Source organism: Ostrea edulis, chromosome 1 (genome assembly GCF_947568905.1).
Source record: "Ostrea edulis chromosome 1, xbOstEdul1.1, whole genome shotgun sequence".
Lineage (NCBI taxonomy): Eukaryota > Metazoa > Mollusca > Bivalvia > Ostreida > Ostreidae > Ostrea > Ostrea edulis.
This window is the reverse complement of record NC_079164.1, coordinates 21,453,899-21,469,804: the sequence shown is the minus strand read 5'-3', so window position 1 is coordinate 21,469,804 and position 15,906 is coordinate 21,453,899. Positions and strand designations below refer to the sequence as shown.

The following is a 15,906-nucleotide window of genomic DNA, read 5'->3' as shown; positions in this document are numbered from 1 at the left end:
AGGACTCACTCTGGTTGACTTCAGTCTGGAACTGACTAAAAGCTCTGATGTCACTGCTTTTATACCCTAATTAACCACGTGATCCCGGGGGATCTAAAGGGTGCAACAAACCGGAAGTACTTGCTCCACAGACAGAATGGGATAAATTGATTTCGATTCCTACTTTTGTTTCATTACCCACGCCTCCAGGAATGCGTCCCGCATTTAAAATCATTAACAACCTGGGCTAAGAATATAATGCGTGGTATCTGACCAAAAATATAACAACAAGCTTAAGCTACTTGGCTTTCATTTTTATATGATTAATAATGACATACAGAGTATGCACTAAAGAAAAATCACTAACAATGCTCATTATTAATTTTCAAGGAAAAATAAAGCCAGAAAACAATCAACCAATGATTCAGAAATGGTGCAATCACCACCGATATCAAACATGATAATTACAAAAATACAAATGTCAGAAAAATAATTGACATGAGATTCTTCCTAAAACCAGTTTTCCTCCTCGTGCACTTCAACAACTGTTCTCCCGTCTTTCTGGTATGTCTCCTGCACCCTGTCTAGTCTATGCCGTTTCTCTCCCTCAGTTTGTGTACACATCTCTGAACAATCCGTAACTGTCAGGGAACTGGCATCAACTAGCTGACGATATGTCTGTGTACTTGCTTCCCGAGATATACATGGAAATTGTGCGGAAGGCACATTCAACTGAATTGAAGCGCGTTTCCTGGGAGTAGTCATCGGATGTCGGAATGGTGCTGGAACACATGGCGTCCGGGGGTCTTGGCATGCTATGGATTTTAAAACTGGCGCTGAGACCGGAGCTGGTCTTGTTGGCTTCCTCTGGCAGACTTCGTCAGCAGGACAGTTCTGAGATGTGCTCCCAACCACATCAGATAGGTTCCCTGGGTCCAACTGCTCACAGTCATCTGTGCCGCTATCAGCTGCCGTCAAAACCATCTCACCATGTCGAGTGCGGCGATGTCTTCCCAAATCACTCTTCTTGTTTGTGGCATAGTCACAATCGACGCATTCAAATTTCTTCTGCCTCCGTTGTCTACCACATTCCACCACATGTCTCTCCCACTCAGCCTCATTCAATATCCTTAGGTTACACATCGGACATCGATGGCCTTCTTTTCTAGAAGTCGTCTTGGTATTTACCATGCTCTAACAAAATATAAGGAACATTTCAGTTACTCTTATTTCAGTATTCATACAGCAGGTTTATATATACATATATACACATATATTTACACATAAGCACAAGTTAATCTTAAAGTTCTAAGCGCTGTTATCAACTTCATAATCCTGAAGCCATTTGGGCGAGATTTTAGCGCGACGCGGTCTACTGTTTTCGCTTGTGTCAGCTTCCGCGCTTATTGTCCAAGGTTCTTCGAATTCAGCCACTGGAACATCAATGGAAGACCGCTGGTTTCCATCTGGAGATTCATGCCTGTCACATACGTCTCCATCTGTTTCTCCTTGAAGTATTTGAGCATGGCTTTTTCTCATCCTATCACAATGTATGACAGTGTTTTTCCCTCGAGAACCGCATGCAACTGTATACAGTACATCAGATAGTTTTTTCTCGACTTTGTAGGGTCCTTTCCAAAACGAAGTCAGTTTAGGGGAGCAGCCACTCTTCCTGACTGGAAAGTATACATATACCATTTCTCCTGGTTTAAAGGACGACCATGATAATTTGACATCATGGTATTTCTTTTGTCGCAGCATCTCCCCAGGCATGTTTTTTCTTACAATTGCATGTGCTTGCTCCAGGCGCTCGCGCAATATCCAGATCCACTGGTGTGCTGGAGTGTCTTTCATCTCTGAAGGCATTTCGTACATTAAATCTAGAGGCGTTGTCGCCTCTCTTCCAAGCATTAACATGTTGGGAGAAAACCCGGTGCTCTCATGTACTGTGGAGCGATATGCCATGAGTATGTAGGGAAGGTGCAAGTCCCAATCTCTCTGATTCTCTTGAATATAGGCGCTCAGCATTGATATTAAAGTGCGGTTGAAGCGCTCAACCATACCATCCGATTTTGGATGGTAGGGTGTAGTCCTTGTTTTAGTGATTCCCAGCAGCCGACACATTTCCAAAAATACTTTGCTCTCATACTGTCGCCCTTGATCGGAATGGATAACGGAAGGAACGCCAAATCTTACTATTATCTGTTCCATAATTGTTCGAGCTATAGTTTCCGCCTCCATATTTGGAAGAGCAAAAGCCTCCGTCCATTTCGTGAAGTAATCTGACACGACGAGAATATGACGATTCCCTCTGTCGGTTTCTGGTAGTTCACATAAAATATCTGTGGCTATCCTTTCCATAGGTACACCTGATGCTGTGAACTGCATTGGAGCCCGTCGCTTTGGGATAGGATTCTTTCTTCTTGTACAGATATCACATCCTGCTATGTACTGGTGGACATCCCTTTGTAATCCCGGCTAGTAATATCTCTGTCTAATTCTGGCTAGTGTCTTTGTTACACCAAGATGTCCTGATGTCTTGTTATCATGGCTCATCTTTAATACATTTCGCCTCTCTGAACTTGGAATGATAATCTGAAATGTCTCTCGATTTGAGGGGAGCAAAATCCATCGTCGTACTAAGAAGTCATCTCGAATGCTCAATCTCTCAAATTGATTCCATAGTGACTTAATCATGTAACCATACTGTGAGACATTGGAAAATACTGGTCGTTTGCCTTCCTCAACCCACTGACGCACTAAATGAATATCTCTGTCATCCTCCTGTGCTTCTAATACATTTCTATTGTCTCTATCTGACTCCTCTTGATTTACTTTTGGGGGCGACTGCACAATTCTCACTGACTGATTAGGTTGTTCTTCCCAGTTGGGGTCAAATCCACATTGTGTGCACGGAATTCTGCTGAGAGCATCCACATTCCCATGCTTCCTACCTGGACGGTGCTCTATCTTCATGTCGTAGGTGCTGATGACCTCAAGCCACCTAGCTAACTGGCCCTCTGGATTCTTGAATTTGAGAAGCCATTTCAGTGATCCGTGGTCTGTTCTAAGAAGAAATTGTCTCCCGTACAGATAATGGCGGAAGTGTTTTATAAAATGCACGACAGCCAACAATTCTTTTCTCGTCACACAATATCGTTTCTCTGCTTTGGTTAATGTTCGACTGGCATAAGCTATCACGCGCTCTTTTCCACCTACTTCTTGTGAAAGCACGGCACCTATAGAGTGGTTGCTCGCGTCTGTGTCAAGTATAAATGGCAAAGATACGTCTGGTAGTGCCAATATCGGTGCAGAAACCAATCTGTTACGAAGAGTCTCAAAAGCATCTTGTGTCTCTCTTGTCCATTGGAATTTACGTCCCTTTTCCGTCAAGCGGTGCAATGGCTTTGCTTCCAAAGCAAAATCTTTAATAAATCACCTATAATAACTGCACAACCCGAGGAAGGAGCGGACATCAGAGACACTTGACGGGACTGGCCATTCAGCAACTGCTTTAATCTTTTCTGGATCTGTCGCAATGCCTTCATTTGAAATAATATGTCCCAAGTATGATACGTCAGTGGCAAACAAGTTACACTTTCTTGCTTTTAATTTCAGACCCGCTTTTTGCAGTCTATCAAAAACTTTTTCGAGGTTGCTAAGCATATCTTCAAATGATTTCCCAATAACTATTATATCGTCAAGATATACCAGGCACAAATCCCACTGGAGACCTGCAAGGACTGTCTCCATTAGACGTTCAAAGGTCGCAGGCGCACAGGTTAGTCCAAATGGCATCACCTTGAATTGAAATAGGCCTTTGCGTGTTACAAACGCTGTTTTACTCTTGTCCTCGTCGTCCATGGCCACTTGCCAATATCCGCTGTTGAGGTCTAGCGTGGAGAATAAAGCATGTCCAGACAGGTGATCAAATGCTTCATCTATATTTGGGAGGGGATACGCGTCCTTAATTGTTACTGCATTCAGTTGCCTATAATCAATGCAGAAGCGCATCGACCCATCTTTCTTGCGCACTAGAACCACAGGTGAAGCCCAAGGGCTGTTTGATGGTTCTATTACATCTTTTTCCATCATTTCGTTGACTTGTTTATCAACTTCCTGTAAAAGATGCAATGGGATTCTCCGTGCTCTTTGCTTAATCGGTATCTCAGTAGGACGAGTATTGATTTTGTGCTTTACAACTGTAGTTCGACCAAGATCAAAATTCGAAGTAGCAAACAAAGTTTGATATTTATGCAGAAATTTTTCTGCTTGCGCAGCTTGTGCACACGACAGATTTTTCATACATCGATCTAGTAATTTTTGCACATCAGATCGGGGTCCTACACCATGTTCTCGTACTGTTTCTGGTGTGTTCTCTTCATCAGCAGCTGTCATTTTAGCTATCATCGTTCCCTTGTATATCTGTTGGATTTCATCTGTAATATTCATAAGTCGCACAGGCACTGTTTCGCCACCTTTTACCAATGTTCTCCCAACCAATGCATAGCCTTTCTCCATAAATTTTGCTTCTGGCTCAACTATGTAATCTGAGCTTCCGAATGTATTTTGCCCTGCAATTCTAGCCTCGGTAACTAATTCACTTCTAGGGGGAATAGAAATGTCATTAGCTGCAACGACACGGTAACAGCCCATGACTCCTTCACATGAAATGTGATATTCCTGGTTGTTTAGTCTCAAAGTGTTAGAGTTGAGATCTATAACGCCATTCCCTTTCTTCAAAAAGTCTAAGCCAAGGATACCTTCGACTGTGATGTCTGTTACCATAGCTGGAATAATTGTTTCAAACTTTCCTATTCGGATCTGATACTCTGCTTTTCCATAATGCGATAGTGCGTTTCCACTTGCATTGAAAACTTTCTGCGCACTCTCTTCTAATTCAGGTCGATTTTCCTGCTCTATCATATTGTGCAGTCTCTTTGAAAGTAATGTTAATGAAGCCCCTGTATCGATTAACAATTTTGTGCGTGTACCATTAACCACAGCCTCAATAAATATACCAGCCTCATTACTCATGGTGCTTCCACCCACGTGTCCTTGCATGCGTTGATTTCTTCGGCGCTTACTACGAATTCGACGCGCACCCCCACTATTTGATTTCTCCGTTGGGCTATTACTGGTTTTATTTGTGTCTTTATTCCTTAGTTTCGGACAATACCGACGAATATGCCCTTTTTCCTTGCAATAATAACAAATCACCCCATCGCTAGTTTTCTTTTCTTTCAACTGCGATGTGTGTTTTCTTTGCCTCCAACTCTGATCTTGGACCTGTTTTTCCAATTCATCTAGCTGAGTTTGCATCTTTGTCATCAGGTCTATCAGTTCTAATGGCTGTGCGGTTTTTACATGATCGCGTTCTGTACTCTCAACCATCCGCAAATCGCCTCGCCTCTCCGTTTTATAGTAGGCATCCAACTCTACTGCAAGCCGTATCGCATCATTAAGAGTTACGGGTCTACTCTGTTTAATGCGTAAGCGCATATCCGAATTAACTAACGCATCAATGAACGCATCTTTCCCCAATGTTTCCCGAACTTCCGACGGCGCTGTAGGGTAAGCTAGACAAGTTAGTCTACGGATAGCCTGTCCCAGTTCAGACAATGTCTCAGATGCCCTTTGTTTTCGTTCTTTTAACTGCGCACGGTATAGTTCAGTCTGATTGGGTGGCGCAAAGCGTTCTTCTAGCGCCTTGACCAGCAAATCATACTGGTGTCCTGTTTCTTTTGAAACATTCCCAAGTACGCCCTGTGCCGTTCCTCTTAGTGAAACAGCCAAGTAAAGACCTTTCTCTTTCTCTGACCAGTTGTTTATGGTAGCGCATGCGTCAAAATGGGATTTATAGTCCAGCCAAGAATGACTGCCATCAAACGTTGCAGGTTTGATATTGCACTTTGAACTTTTATTGGTTTGATCTATTTCATCCATCTGCCGTTTAACATTCAGCGAGTTTCTGACACCTGCATCCAAACTCTGTGCCTGCGCGATTCTCTGTCTTGTATTTGGTGTACTCAGTAGTGGAGCATTGTAATCAATCGGCGCACTCGCAATCAACGGCGCATTTGCAATTATCGGCGCACTCTCAATCGACGGTGCACTAGCAATCGACGGTGCACTTGCAAATGTCGGCGCACTTGCAAATGTTGGCGCATTCGCAATCGACGACGCACAAGTAATCAACGGCGCACTCGCAATTGGTGACATGCGCGCAGTCTGCTGTGCTTCTACCATTAATCTCTGCTCATTATCGTCAACAGAATAATTATGCAGTGTATCTGCAATTTCGGCTTCATTTCTGCAAGCTTTCTTTTGCGCTTTGGCAAGCCTCATTGTAACACGAGTCTTGTCTGTACTTTCCTCCATAGCGCGTCCGCTTCGCGCATTCCTCTGCAATATTACTGTATCATCCGCTGTAGATGACTGTAAGTGACCCTGGCCTCCACTTGCACCAACCATAGTAGCTATTCCCGAATCGCGTGCTTGCGCACGTTTATCTAAAGGGGTAGAATACCTCTCTAATTCTTTGCGCAGTTGCTCGCAGCTTTTCTCCAGGAATGAAATTTCCTCATCCACCATATCGTCCATTGTAGGTGTTTAATTTAAAATTGATTATATGTATAAAACAAATATTCCTCACCGTATCCCACCGCTGCCACCAAATTTATGTAACGTTTCTGGGTTCGAAGATGCGGTTGCTCTGTCTGAGCAATTTGAGGAATAATGAAATAAATGATAAAGCTCTCAATCAAGTATTCTAATTAAAAATATGTACAAATATCCTATTCAGTCCTGGAGCGCGTGCGCTTCCTAACTAAGTGAAATAGCATTCACACCTTTCGTAATAAAAACAACAAAGTCTCGAAAGCCTTATACAGGCACGTAAGACTTGTTAACCAAGTTTGATTTCTCACCTAAGCTGTACACAGGACTCACTCTGGTCGACTTCAGTCTGGAACTGACTAAAAGCTCTGATGTCACTGCTTTTATACCCTAATTAATCACGTGATCCCGGGGGATCTAAAGGGTGCAACAAACCGGAAGTACTTGCTCCACAGACAGAATGGGATAAATTGATTTCGATTCCTACTTTTGTTTCAGTATAATAAATTTATATCAGAAATGGAAAATTCAGATGTGTCACAAACAGTCATGTGCGCATCAAATAAAGAATTTGAAGCAATGTATATCTTCAAAACTTGCATAATTCAAAGAACTTTCTTAAGCAAAGGAAGAAAAAAGTACACAAAATGCACATTTTGTCCTGCGTTAGAGAAATGGTCAAATCACACTAAAACTATAATGTTGGTTTCAGAACACAGGTGTTTGTGAGCAAAGGACTTCCACCCTCTCCCCTCCTTGTATTTCTTAAAGATTACCAGGTGAGCGATGTAGCCTATGCGCCTATTGGTATTCAATGACAAACAAATCACCAGGTGAGCAATTTAGCCTTTGCGCCTATTGGTATTCAATGACAAACAAATCCTTCTCAGGAACCGTTTTTGATGAATGACCTATTGGTGATGATCATAAAAGATTAACCTTATAATCATGAAAAAAGGGTGGGTCCGTTGTTTACTGTTCGAGATGTAGTGGGGCCATACCTTAAATACATGTAATTAGTTTTTAATCTCATCATGTCGGATCGGTTTGAAATGTCTGGTCTTTCTAGATGATGAACTGACAATTTACACTTTTCTCCCTTTCAAAATTTTGAAATGAGTGCTGCAAGATCAAATGATTAAAATTCCTTGCATTGGTGATGAAATACAAGTTCCGAAATATCAAAACCTTAACACAACTTTCTTGAATTATACAGCGTATAATAAGAAACAAAGCGACATCTTATTAACAAAAAAATACTGCATATAACGAAAAATCACCACCTTATCATGAAAGGACAACAGCATATAATAAAAAAGCACCACCTTCTCATGAAAGAACTACAACATATGATGAAAAAGCACCACCTTCTCATGAAAGAACCACAGTGTATAATGACAAAAACGCCATCTTATGATAAAAGAACTGCAACAGGTAATATATAATGAAAAAACGTTACTTTACCATGAAAGAACCACAACATATATTGCAATAGCAGCACCTTATGAAGCACATCAACATGAGGCAGTGAAACACATCAACATGAGTGAAGCACATCAACATGAGGCAGTGAAACATATCAACATGAGGCAGTGAAGCACATCAACATGAGGCAGTGAAGCACATCAACATGAGGCAATGAAGCACATCAACATGAGGCAGTGAAGCACATCAACATGAGGCAGTTATGGCGTTCCTTACAACAGTTCACACAAACAGGAAACGTCTTTGATTAATTTTATTGTACAAACCTATCTTGTATATATTATGAGCAAATTCACCAAACGGAAAGTGGCTTTTAGAATATACATGTAAGTACATATGTAAGAACCAATATTGTAAAAGGCATTGAATGAAAATGAATAAGTGACTTAAATGAATGGTGGTGGGGGGGGGGGGGGGGTACTACATATACATGTACACTGTACGATTTTGTTGATTTGTATTAATTTTCTGAAGTGGAGATTTCTGTTTGGTTAGACCAAGGATCCTCAGTTAATCCATACGGTCTCCATCTACTAAACACTTCTTTTCTGTTCTCCAGTTTCAGTGGCCCCCAGTATTTTGTTGGCTTTAAAGCAGCATTTAGCTTCTGTAAGAAAAAATATTCATTAGTGCATTATTCGTACCTATCTTTACTAAGCTCAATATAATTTTTTTTACCATTCTTATCTAATCTGTTTATTAAATAGCATTATCATAAGGGCAAGATCAAAAGATCGATGTGAGATAATTTAAATTCAATTAGTTGGGGGGGGGGGTGTTACAAATTCTGTCAGTGTCTCTCGTACATCCATTCAGGAATGGGGGGGGGGTAACTTTTTTGATATACATATACATTTTATTCATTTAAGTATAATATACATTTAACGTGACATTTAAAGTGTACATGAACACTTACGTTTGTGAATAAACAATAGAATAGGTGTATAGAGTGCTATTAGAACTTGTTCTTATCAGTCGATTTGGATAAATATTTATTTTAAAGGGGATGGAGGGGTCTTGATGAAAACTACATGTATGTGAATTTAGTTTTTTGTTAGATATAGAACTTTTGATCGTGTCCCTTAATTAGCTGAAATTTTCTCATGATGTAGCTTTATGTATTTAGTTAACCGAGTAGTCCGATTATGTTATAACTGTACGATCTCTGACAAAATTAACGCAAATCAATTATAAAAACAATTGTTTTCTCATAACATTATTGTAACAATCGAGAGACAAAATATAGCAAAACTTATAACAATTTAAATTGGGGGTGAATACCTTCTCCAATTTATGCTCCGGAAAGGAGACAGATTTTATTGTACCCCTGTGGATGACTTCTCTTGGGAGCCATATGATAACATACATCGACTTTTGCCAATACCTGTTTTGTCCAATTAAGCAGTCTTCCTCTAGAAGACAATTATTTTAATTTTGAAACATTCACACTCGCTCATGCTATTCAAAATTCATATTGTTGTTGCATTGAAATAAATGTTTTCCTTTGCGCTGAAAAAATTGTGTCTGCGTTACTTCCATCAGATGATAGTTTTGCTATGAATATATCCTAAGAATCGTACTGCTAACTCAAAGTAACAGAGTCATAGCAGTAAAGATGTCTTCTTATGAAGGAAAAGATTGTGACTGTTTCTCTAATGATGTCTGTCATAATTTTATGGAATAAATCAAAGCCGAAAATTATGGAAGTAACGGCGTCTTAAATTCTTCAATCTGACTGCAAGGTCTGTAATAATAAATTTTGAAAAAAAGGTTTTTAATCACCTCTTCAGAAGATATCTTAAGAGTTGAATTACAGATTTACACTAAAATTACAGTTCTTACTGCAGTATGTATTTTCATTCAGACACCATGTTACTTCCATAATTTTGTTAGTCATCTACATTCAAACTCATTTCAAATTAAATCCGTGCCATGGATTATCTTTTACTTGGTATTTCTATAAACTAGAAGATGTAGACTACTCAAAACCATACACCAAATAAGAAATAAATTAATTTGAAATTTATTGGTGAAAGTAACACTTTGCATCCCAGCTCCAGAAACTTACTTATGTGCGAATCAAGTGTTTGACTTTTGACATTGATAAAAACTTTGGATCATTTACCGTGCCAATTTCTCCAGGTGTTTTGACCAAATAGTACAGAAGAACTCCGAATGCACACAATGGAATCGGTGCGATTATAAGGGCATTGATAAAATTTGATAGGTGGACAGTCCAGTGTCCCCTCTCATAAGTACTGTCCGAGGACGATCCACTCAGGAACTTCAGGACGAAAGATGCCTATATAGAAAACAGAGAAGAAAATGAGATATTGCGATGGATTCGGATACATGTAGGTACAGTGTAGATGCATATTTAAGTCGGTAGATACATGTAGATAGGCAGGTTAAGTAGTTGGGAGCATGTAGATAGGTAGATTTAGAGGTAGGTAGGTACAATGTAGGTAAAGAAGAATGCAGACAGGCTGACAGATAGGTAAGTAAATAGAGAAAGTAAGTGTGCAGGATGATAGACAGGCTGGTACAGGTAAGTGTGCAGGTAGGCTGGTAGATAAGTAGGTAAATGTGCAGGTAGGCTGGTAGATAGGTAGGTAAGTGTGCAGGCAGGCTGGTAGATAGGTAGGTAAGTGTGCAGGTAGGCTGGTAGATAGGTAGGTAAATGTGCAGGTAGGCTGGTAGATAGGTAGGTAAATGTACAGGCTGGCTGGTAGATAGGTAGGTAAATGCACAGACAGGCTGGTAAATAAGTAGGTAAATGTACAGGCAGGCTGGTAGATAGGTAGGTAAATGTACAGGCAGGCTGGTAGATAGGTAGGTAAATGTGCAGGCAGGCTGGTAGATAGGTAGGTAAATGTGCAGGCAGGCTGGTAGATAGGTAGGTAAATGTGCAGGCTGGACGGCAGGTACATGTAAGTAAGTAGATACGTACATATAGGTAAGCGTACATGTATGTAGATGGATAGATAATAAAAGATATAGATGATTAGGTATGTGTAGGTACATATAAATACATATAAAACATAGGTAGACAGACTGAGCTGTATCAAGGTTCTTTTCTACATGTACTATTGTTTTATTATACTGAATGTCTTTTTCTACATGTACTATTTGTTTTATTATACTGAATGTCTTTTTCTACATGTACTATTGTTTTATTATACTGAATGACTGTCTTTTTCTACATGTACTATTGTTTTATTATACTGAATGTCTTCTTCTACATGTACTATTTGTTTTATTATACTGAATGTCTTCTTGTACATGTACTATTTGTTTTATTATACTGAATGTCATACATTTATTAGATATTATATACATGTATGTAACAAAGCACAAAAGTCAACTGAATTTCTATGTAGACAGAGTTATTCGTAAATAAGTAACAGGAAAATTCCAACATGGTTCAAATTCAAAATTAACACCTTCAAAACGTTTACTTTTCTGCGATAGTTACACGGTACATGTAAGTACCAATATCACTGTCAGTTGCAAATTGTCGGTCACCCTTTTTTCCTATCAATCAATCGATTTCATTCAAAATGTCATGGTAACGCAAGTGCATACCGCATCTATTTCAAACGTTTTGTAAAATCTAAGGCGATCGTACGCACATCAATTTGATAATTTTTATGATATCACTCGTTGTCAAGTAGTGTTTCCCATTGTTAAATATTATTATCACTCTGGGGGAATGCCTTTTATACCTGATGAAAATCATTAAGTTTTTTCAACCGTTTCTCGTGTCAGTTTTCTATATACTATAAAGTTTTAAAACTAAATGCTTTTAAAATTATATAATAAAAAATCAGCACAATTACAAGTAGCCATGAAAGCCCTAAGTCTTTATTCAAAGAGGAATAACTCTAATACTATTTACTCTCTGGAGTCATTTTCAATGTATAGCGAAGATTTAATTAATTTGAAAATTCTCAATATGTCGTCTCTGGGCACAAGGAAAACGAAAATTAACAAGAAATGATTGTAAAACATGACTTGTATGTCCACATGGTGCAAACTTGAAAAAGGTTATACACATGCATCATTTAATTGATAGTAGTGCCAAACCATATCAAAATATTGAGACGACAATATCTTCCTATGTCCAGAGTGGATTGACCATGTGACCTTAAAAATCAATAGGGGTCATCTACTCCTTATGACGTACCAGTGTACCAAGTTTGGTGTTAATCAAGCAACTGATTCTTAAAATATAGGAGACAATATATTATTATGTCCAGTTTAACCTTTGACCAGTTGACTTCAAAATCAATAGGGGTCATCTACTCCTTAAGATGCACCAGTCAACTAAGTCTGATGTCTGTCACGCAAAGGGTTCTCAAGATATTGAGCGGACAGTCTATTCCTATGTCCAGTTTGACCCTTGACCATATGACCTAAAATCAATAGGGGCTTATCTTTTCCTGCAGATGTACCAGTATACCAAGTTTAATGTCCGTCAAGCAAAAGGTTCTTAAGATATTGAGCGGACAGTATATTCCTATGTCCAGTTTGACCCTTGACCATTTGACCTCAAAATCAATAGGGGTCATCTTGTACCAGTGTACCAAGTTTGATGTGTGTCAAGCAAAGGGTTCTCTAGATATTGAGAGGACAGTATATCCCTATGTCCTGTTTGACCCTTGACCACAAAATCAATAGGGGTCATGTACTTCTCATGTTGTACAAGTGTACCAAGTTTGAAGTCTGTCAAGCAAAGGGTTCTCAATATATTAAACGGACAGTGTCTTCGTAAGTCTAGAGTGGATTGACCTTTGAACTGAAAACCGATAGGGGTCCTCTTCTACTCATAACCAACCCACGTATGAAATATCATTATGATCAAGTGAATGGTTCTCAAGATATTGAGCGGACAACATGTGGTCTACCGACCGACTGGTGCAAAGCAATATTCCCCTCTTCTTTGAAAGGGGGGGGGGGGGTTAATTAGAAATATTAGAGAAAAATACTCTCTTATGTGTAGCCATGAAATATTAATGTAATTCCACCCTCGGGGTTGCAAAAAAGCAGTAAAAGCCTCGGGTTTTAACGCATTTTTGCAACCCTCGGGTGGAATTACCTGCTACCTATATTAGAGTCTTATATATTCTTTGTTGTTTCATCGGATGATGAAGGTAGCTAGCATTTCAGGAAAAAAATCATAACCCGCGTAAGCTCCATATTTGGTAATGAATAAAACGGATCGAACTACATGTAGTTTGCAACAAACATGCATTCATTGTCGCAGATGAAAGCAATGTCGATTTCTGAAGAAATATAAGAGAAAAGATTCAGTGAAGTAAAGTTATAGCAGTACATGTATATGACCGCACACACCAAGCTTTGTGAAAGAGAATATTTGCCTTAACCAAGACTGATCAATGAAAAAACTGTCTTTCATATACGAATAAACTGACAAGTTCTAAGAATCAAATACCTTTGTTTAACCAGTTTAGTCAAGAAACTATCTCACTATTGCAAAGATGCCTAGAGCTTTTCTCACCAGTAGGGTATAAAATGTACCAAACGTCCAGAGGAAAATAAACGGATACTTGATCAGCGTCCACGGCAGACAACAGCACACACGATTCTTGGTCATCGTCCCTACGTCCTCGCAGAACCGGAACACACCTAGTCAAATTTATGTTGAAAATGTTAAATCTAAACTTTGCTGATACCAATACGTTTAACTTTTTTGATCAAATATGTCTGTTACCAAGCACCAAATATTGAGTGGACATTCATTTTTGACGTTACGGTATATCAGCGATGAACTAATTTTATCTAGCTGGTATGTGAAAGTCAATGTGTAGTAAGCTTCTTTTTATCTTATACATATACAGTGAGATGGGTCAGCTTATGCATTATCAAGCAGCGTAAACTGTCCCAAATTACTTTATATCGTGTAAAATGAGTAACCAGAGGCCCATGGGCCACATCGCTCACCTGAGTCACCTTGGCCTATATTTAAAAATTCTCCATGTATAAATTCACATGTAAAACTTTGATCCCTATTATATCCCTACCCTACCCCCCGGGGCCATGATTTTTAACAAACTTGAATCTGCACTATGACAGGAAGCTTTCCTGTAAACTTTTCTGGCCCAGTGGTTTTTGAAAAGATTTTTAAAGATTTTCTCTATATATTTGTAGGTAAAACTTTGATCCCCTATTGTACTATGCAAGGAAGCTTTCATGTAAATGTAAACTTTTCTGACCCAGTGAAGATTCTGAAGATTTTAATGATTTTCCCTATATGTTTGTATGCAAAATTTTGATCCCCTATTGTGGCCCATCCTACTCCCAGAGACCACGATTTTAACAAACTTGCATCTGCACTATCTCAGAAAGCTTTCATGTAAATGTAAACTTTTCTGGCCCACTGGTTCATCAGAAGAATATTTTGAAAGATTTCCCGTTTATATTTGTATGTTAAAATTTTGATCCCCTATTGTGGCACCATCCTAACCCTGGGCGCCATTATTTTAACAAACTTGAATGTTCACTATGTCAGGAAGCTTTTATGTAAATTTGTAATTTTCTTGTCTGGTGGTTCATATGATTTCTAAAGATTTCCCCTATATATTTCTATGTAAAACTTTGATCCCCTATTGTGGCCCCAACCTACCCCATGGGTTATGATTTTAACAAACTTGAATCTGCACGATGTCTGAAAGCTTTCATGTAAATTTCAGCTCTTCTGGCCCAGTGGTTCTTGAGTGTCTGAATATTTTTAAATGGGTCCACCGTTCTTTAGTGTCTGAAGATTTTTAAATGGGTGGGGTTTCTGAAGATTTTTAAATGGGCCAATCCATCCCACCCCCCCACCCCCTGAACCCACCCACCCCATTTTTGTGATTAGCTCCCCCTTGAATATAGCATGACCCTTCATTTGAACAAACGTAAAAGTTCCTCACCCAAGAATGCTTTTTACCAAGTTTGGTTGAAATTGGCCGAGTGATTCTGGAGAAGTCGAAAATGTGAAAGGTTTACAGACAGACGGACAACGGCGATCAGAAAAGCTCAGGTGAACTAAATATTACATTTATTTGATTCCTTATATTTTGATTAGTCTCTAATATAATTTTATGAATTAAAGAAAACAAAGGTTTTATATATCTTGGAGTCACTCGGTCTCCTCGCATGGTTTGTACATCATACATTATGTGTGCGAAGCGTGACGGAATCATCGGAGGATAACCGATTGACTCGGAGCATTATCATCGTACAACAGGGCCAAACATAATGTGACATAATTCCTAGAACGTCATACGAGGGCTGTTAGATATGTAATGTGTATTGTACGACATCTCAAAAGCATTCGACTCAAATAGTGAAATGAACATTACATTCCTTCAAAGTATTCTCTGCGGTATGAAATACATAATTTCAATCTCTGAATCCATTTCTAGACCTCTGAGGCACTGACAGATGGCTTGTCGGGACTTGCAACGACGACCAGATAAGAACTATATAAGTTTTGGAAGAAGGAAAAAGTCGCATGGGGCTAGATCTGGAGAGTATGGTGGGTGTGGCAAGACGGTAACCTTCTCCGACTTCAAAAATTGCTTCACAAGCTCAGATGTATGTGATGGAGCATTATCATGAAGTAAACGAACATGCATAAATCCTGACACAGGGCGTCGTTTATGATGATATTTCTTGAGCTTTTTTTTAGAATAACATCTGGGTAATACCAACCTGTAACATTTTTGCCCTTCGGTACCGAAATTTGTACGGCTATACCATCACATGAGAAGAATATGCAATAAAGAACCTTCTTTGTGCTTATGGTTCTTTTGGCAA

The 15,906-nt window shown here is 39.2% G+C and overlaps 1 protein-coding gene across 4 annotated transcripts in view; it reads right to left on the bottom strand.

Moving 5' to 3' along the window:
- Positions 1–8,320: 8,320 nt before the first annotated feature.
- The window catches only part of LOC125663663 (sodium- and chloride-dependent glycine transporter 2-like), a 33,981-nt gene continuing 26,395 nt past the window's right edge, over positions 8,321–15,906 (bottom strand). For all 4 annotated transcript variants that reach the window (XM_048895968.2, XM_048895971.2, XM_048895969.2 and 1 more), the window contains exons 12-14: positions 13,604–13,731; positions 10,208–10,384; positions 8,321–8,689 (exon numbers count right to left, since the gene is read on the bottom strand). In XM_048895968.2, the coding sequence (XP_048751925.2) occupies positions 8,543–8,689; positions 10,208–10,384; positions 13,604–13,731 (452 nt within the window). In that variant the 3' untranslated portion in view covers positions 8,321–8,542. The remainder of the gene's footprint in view (positions 8,690–10,207; positions 10,385–13,603; positions 13,732–15,906) is intronic.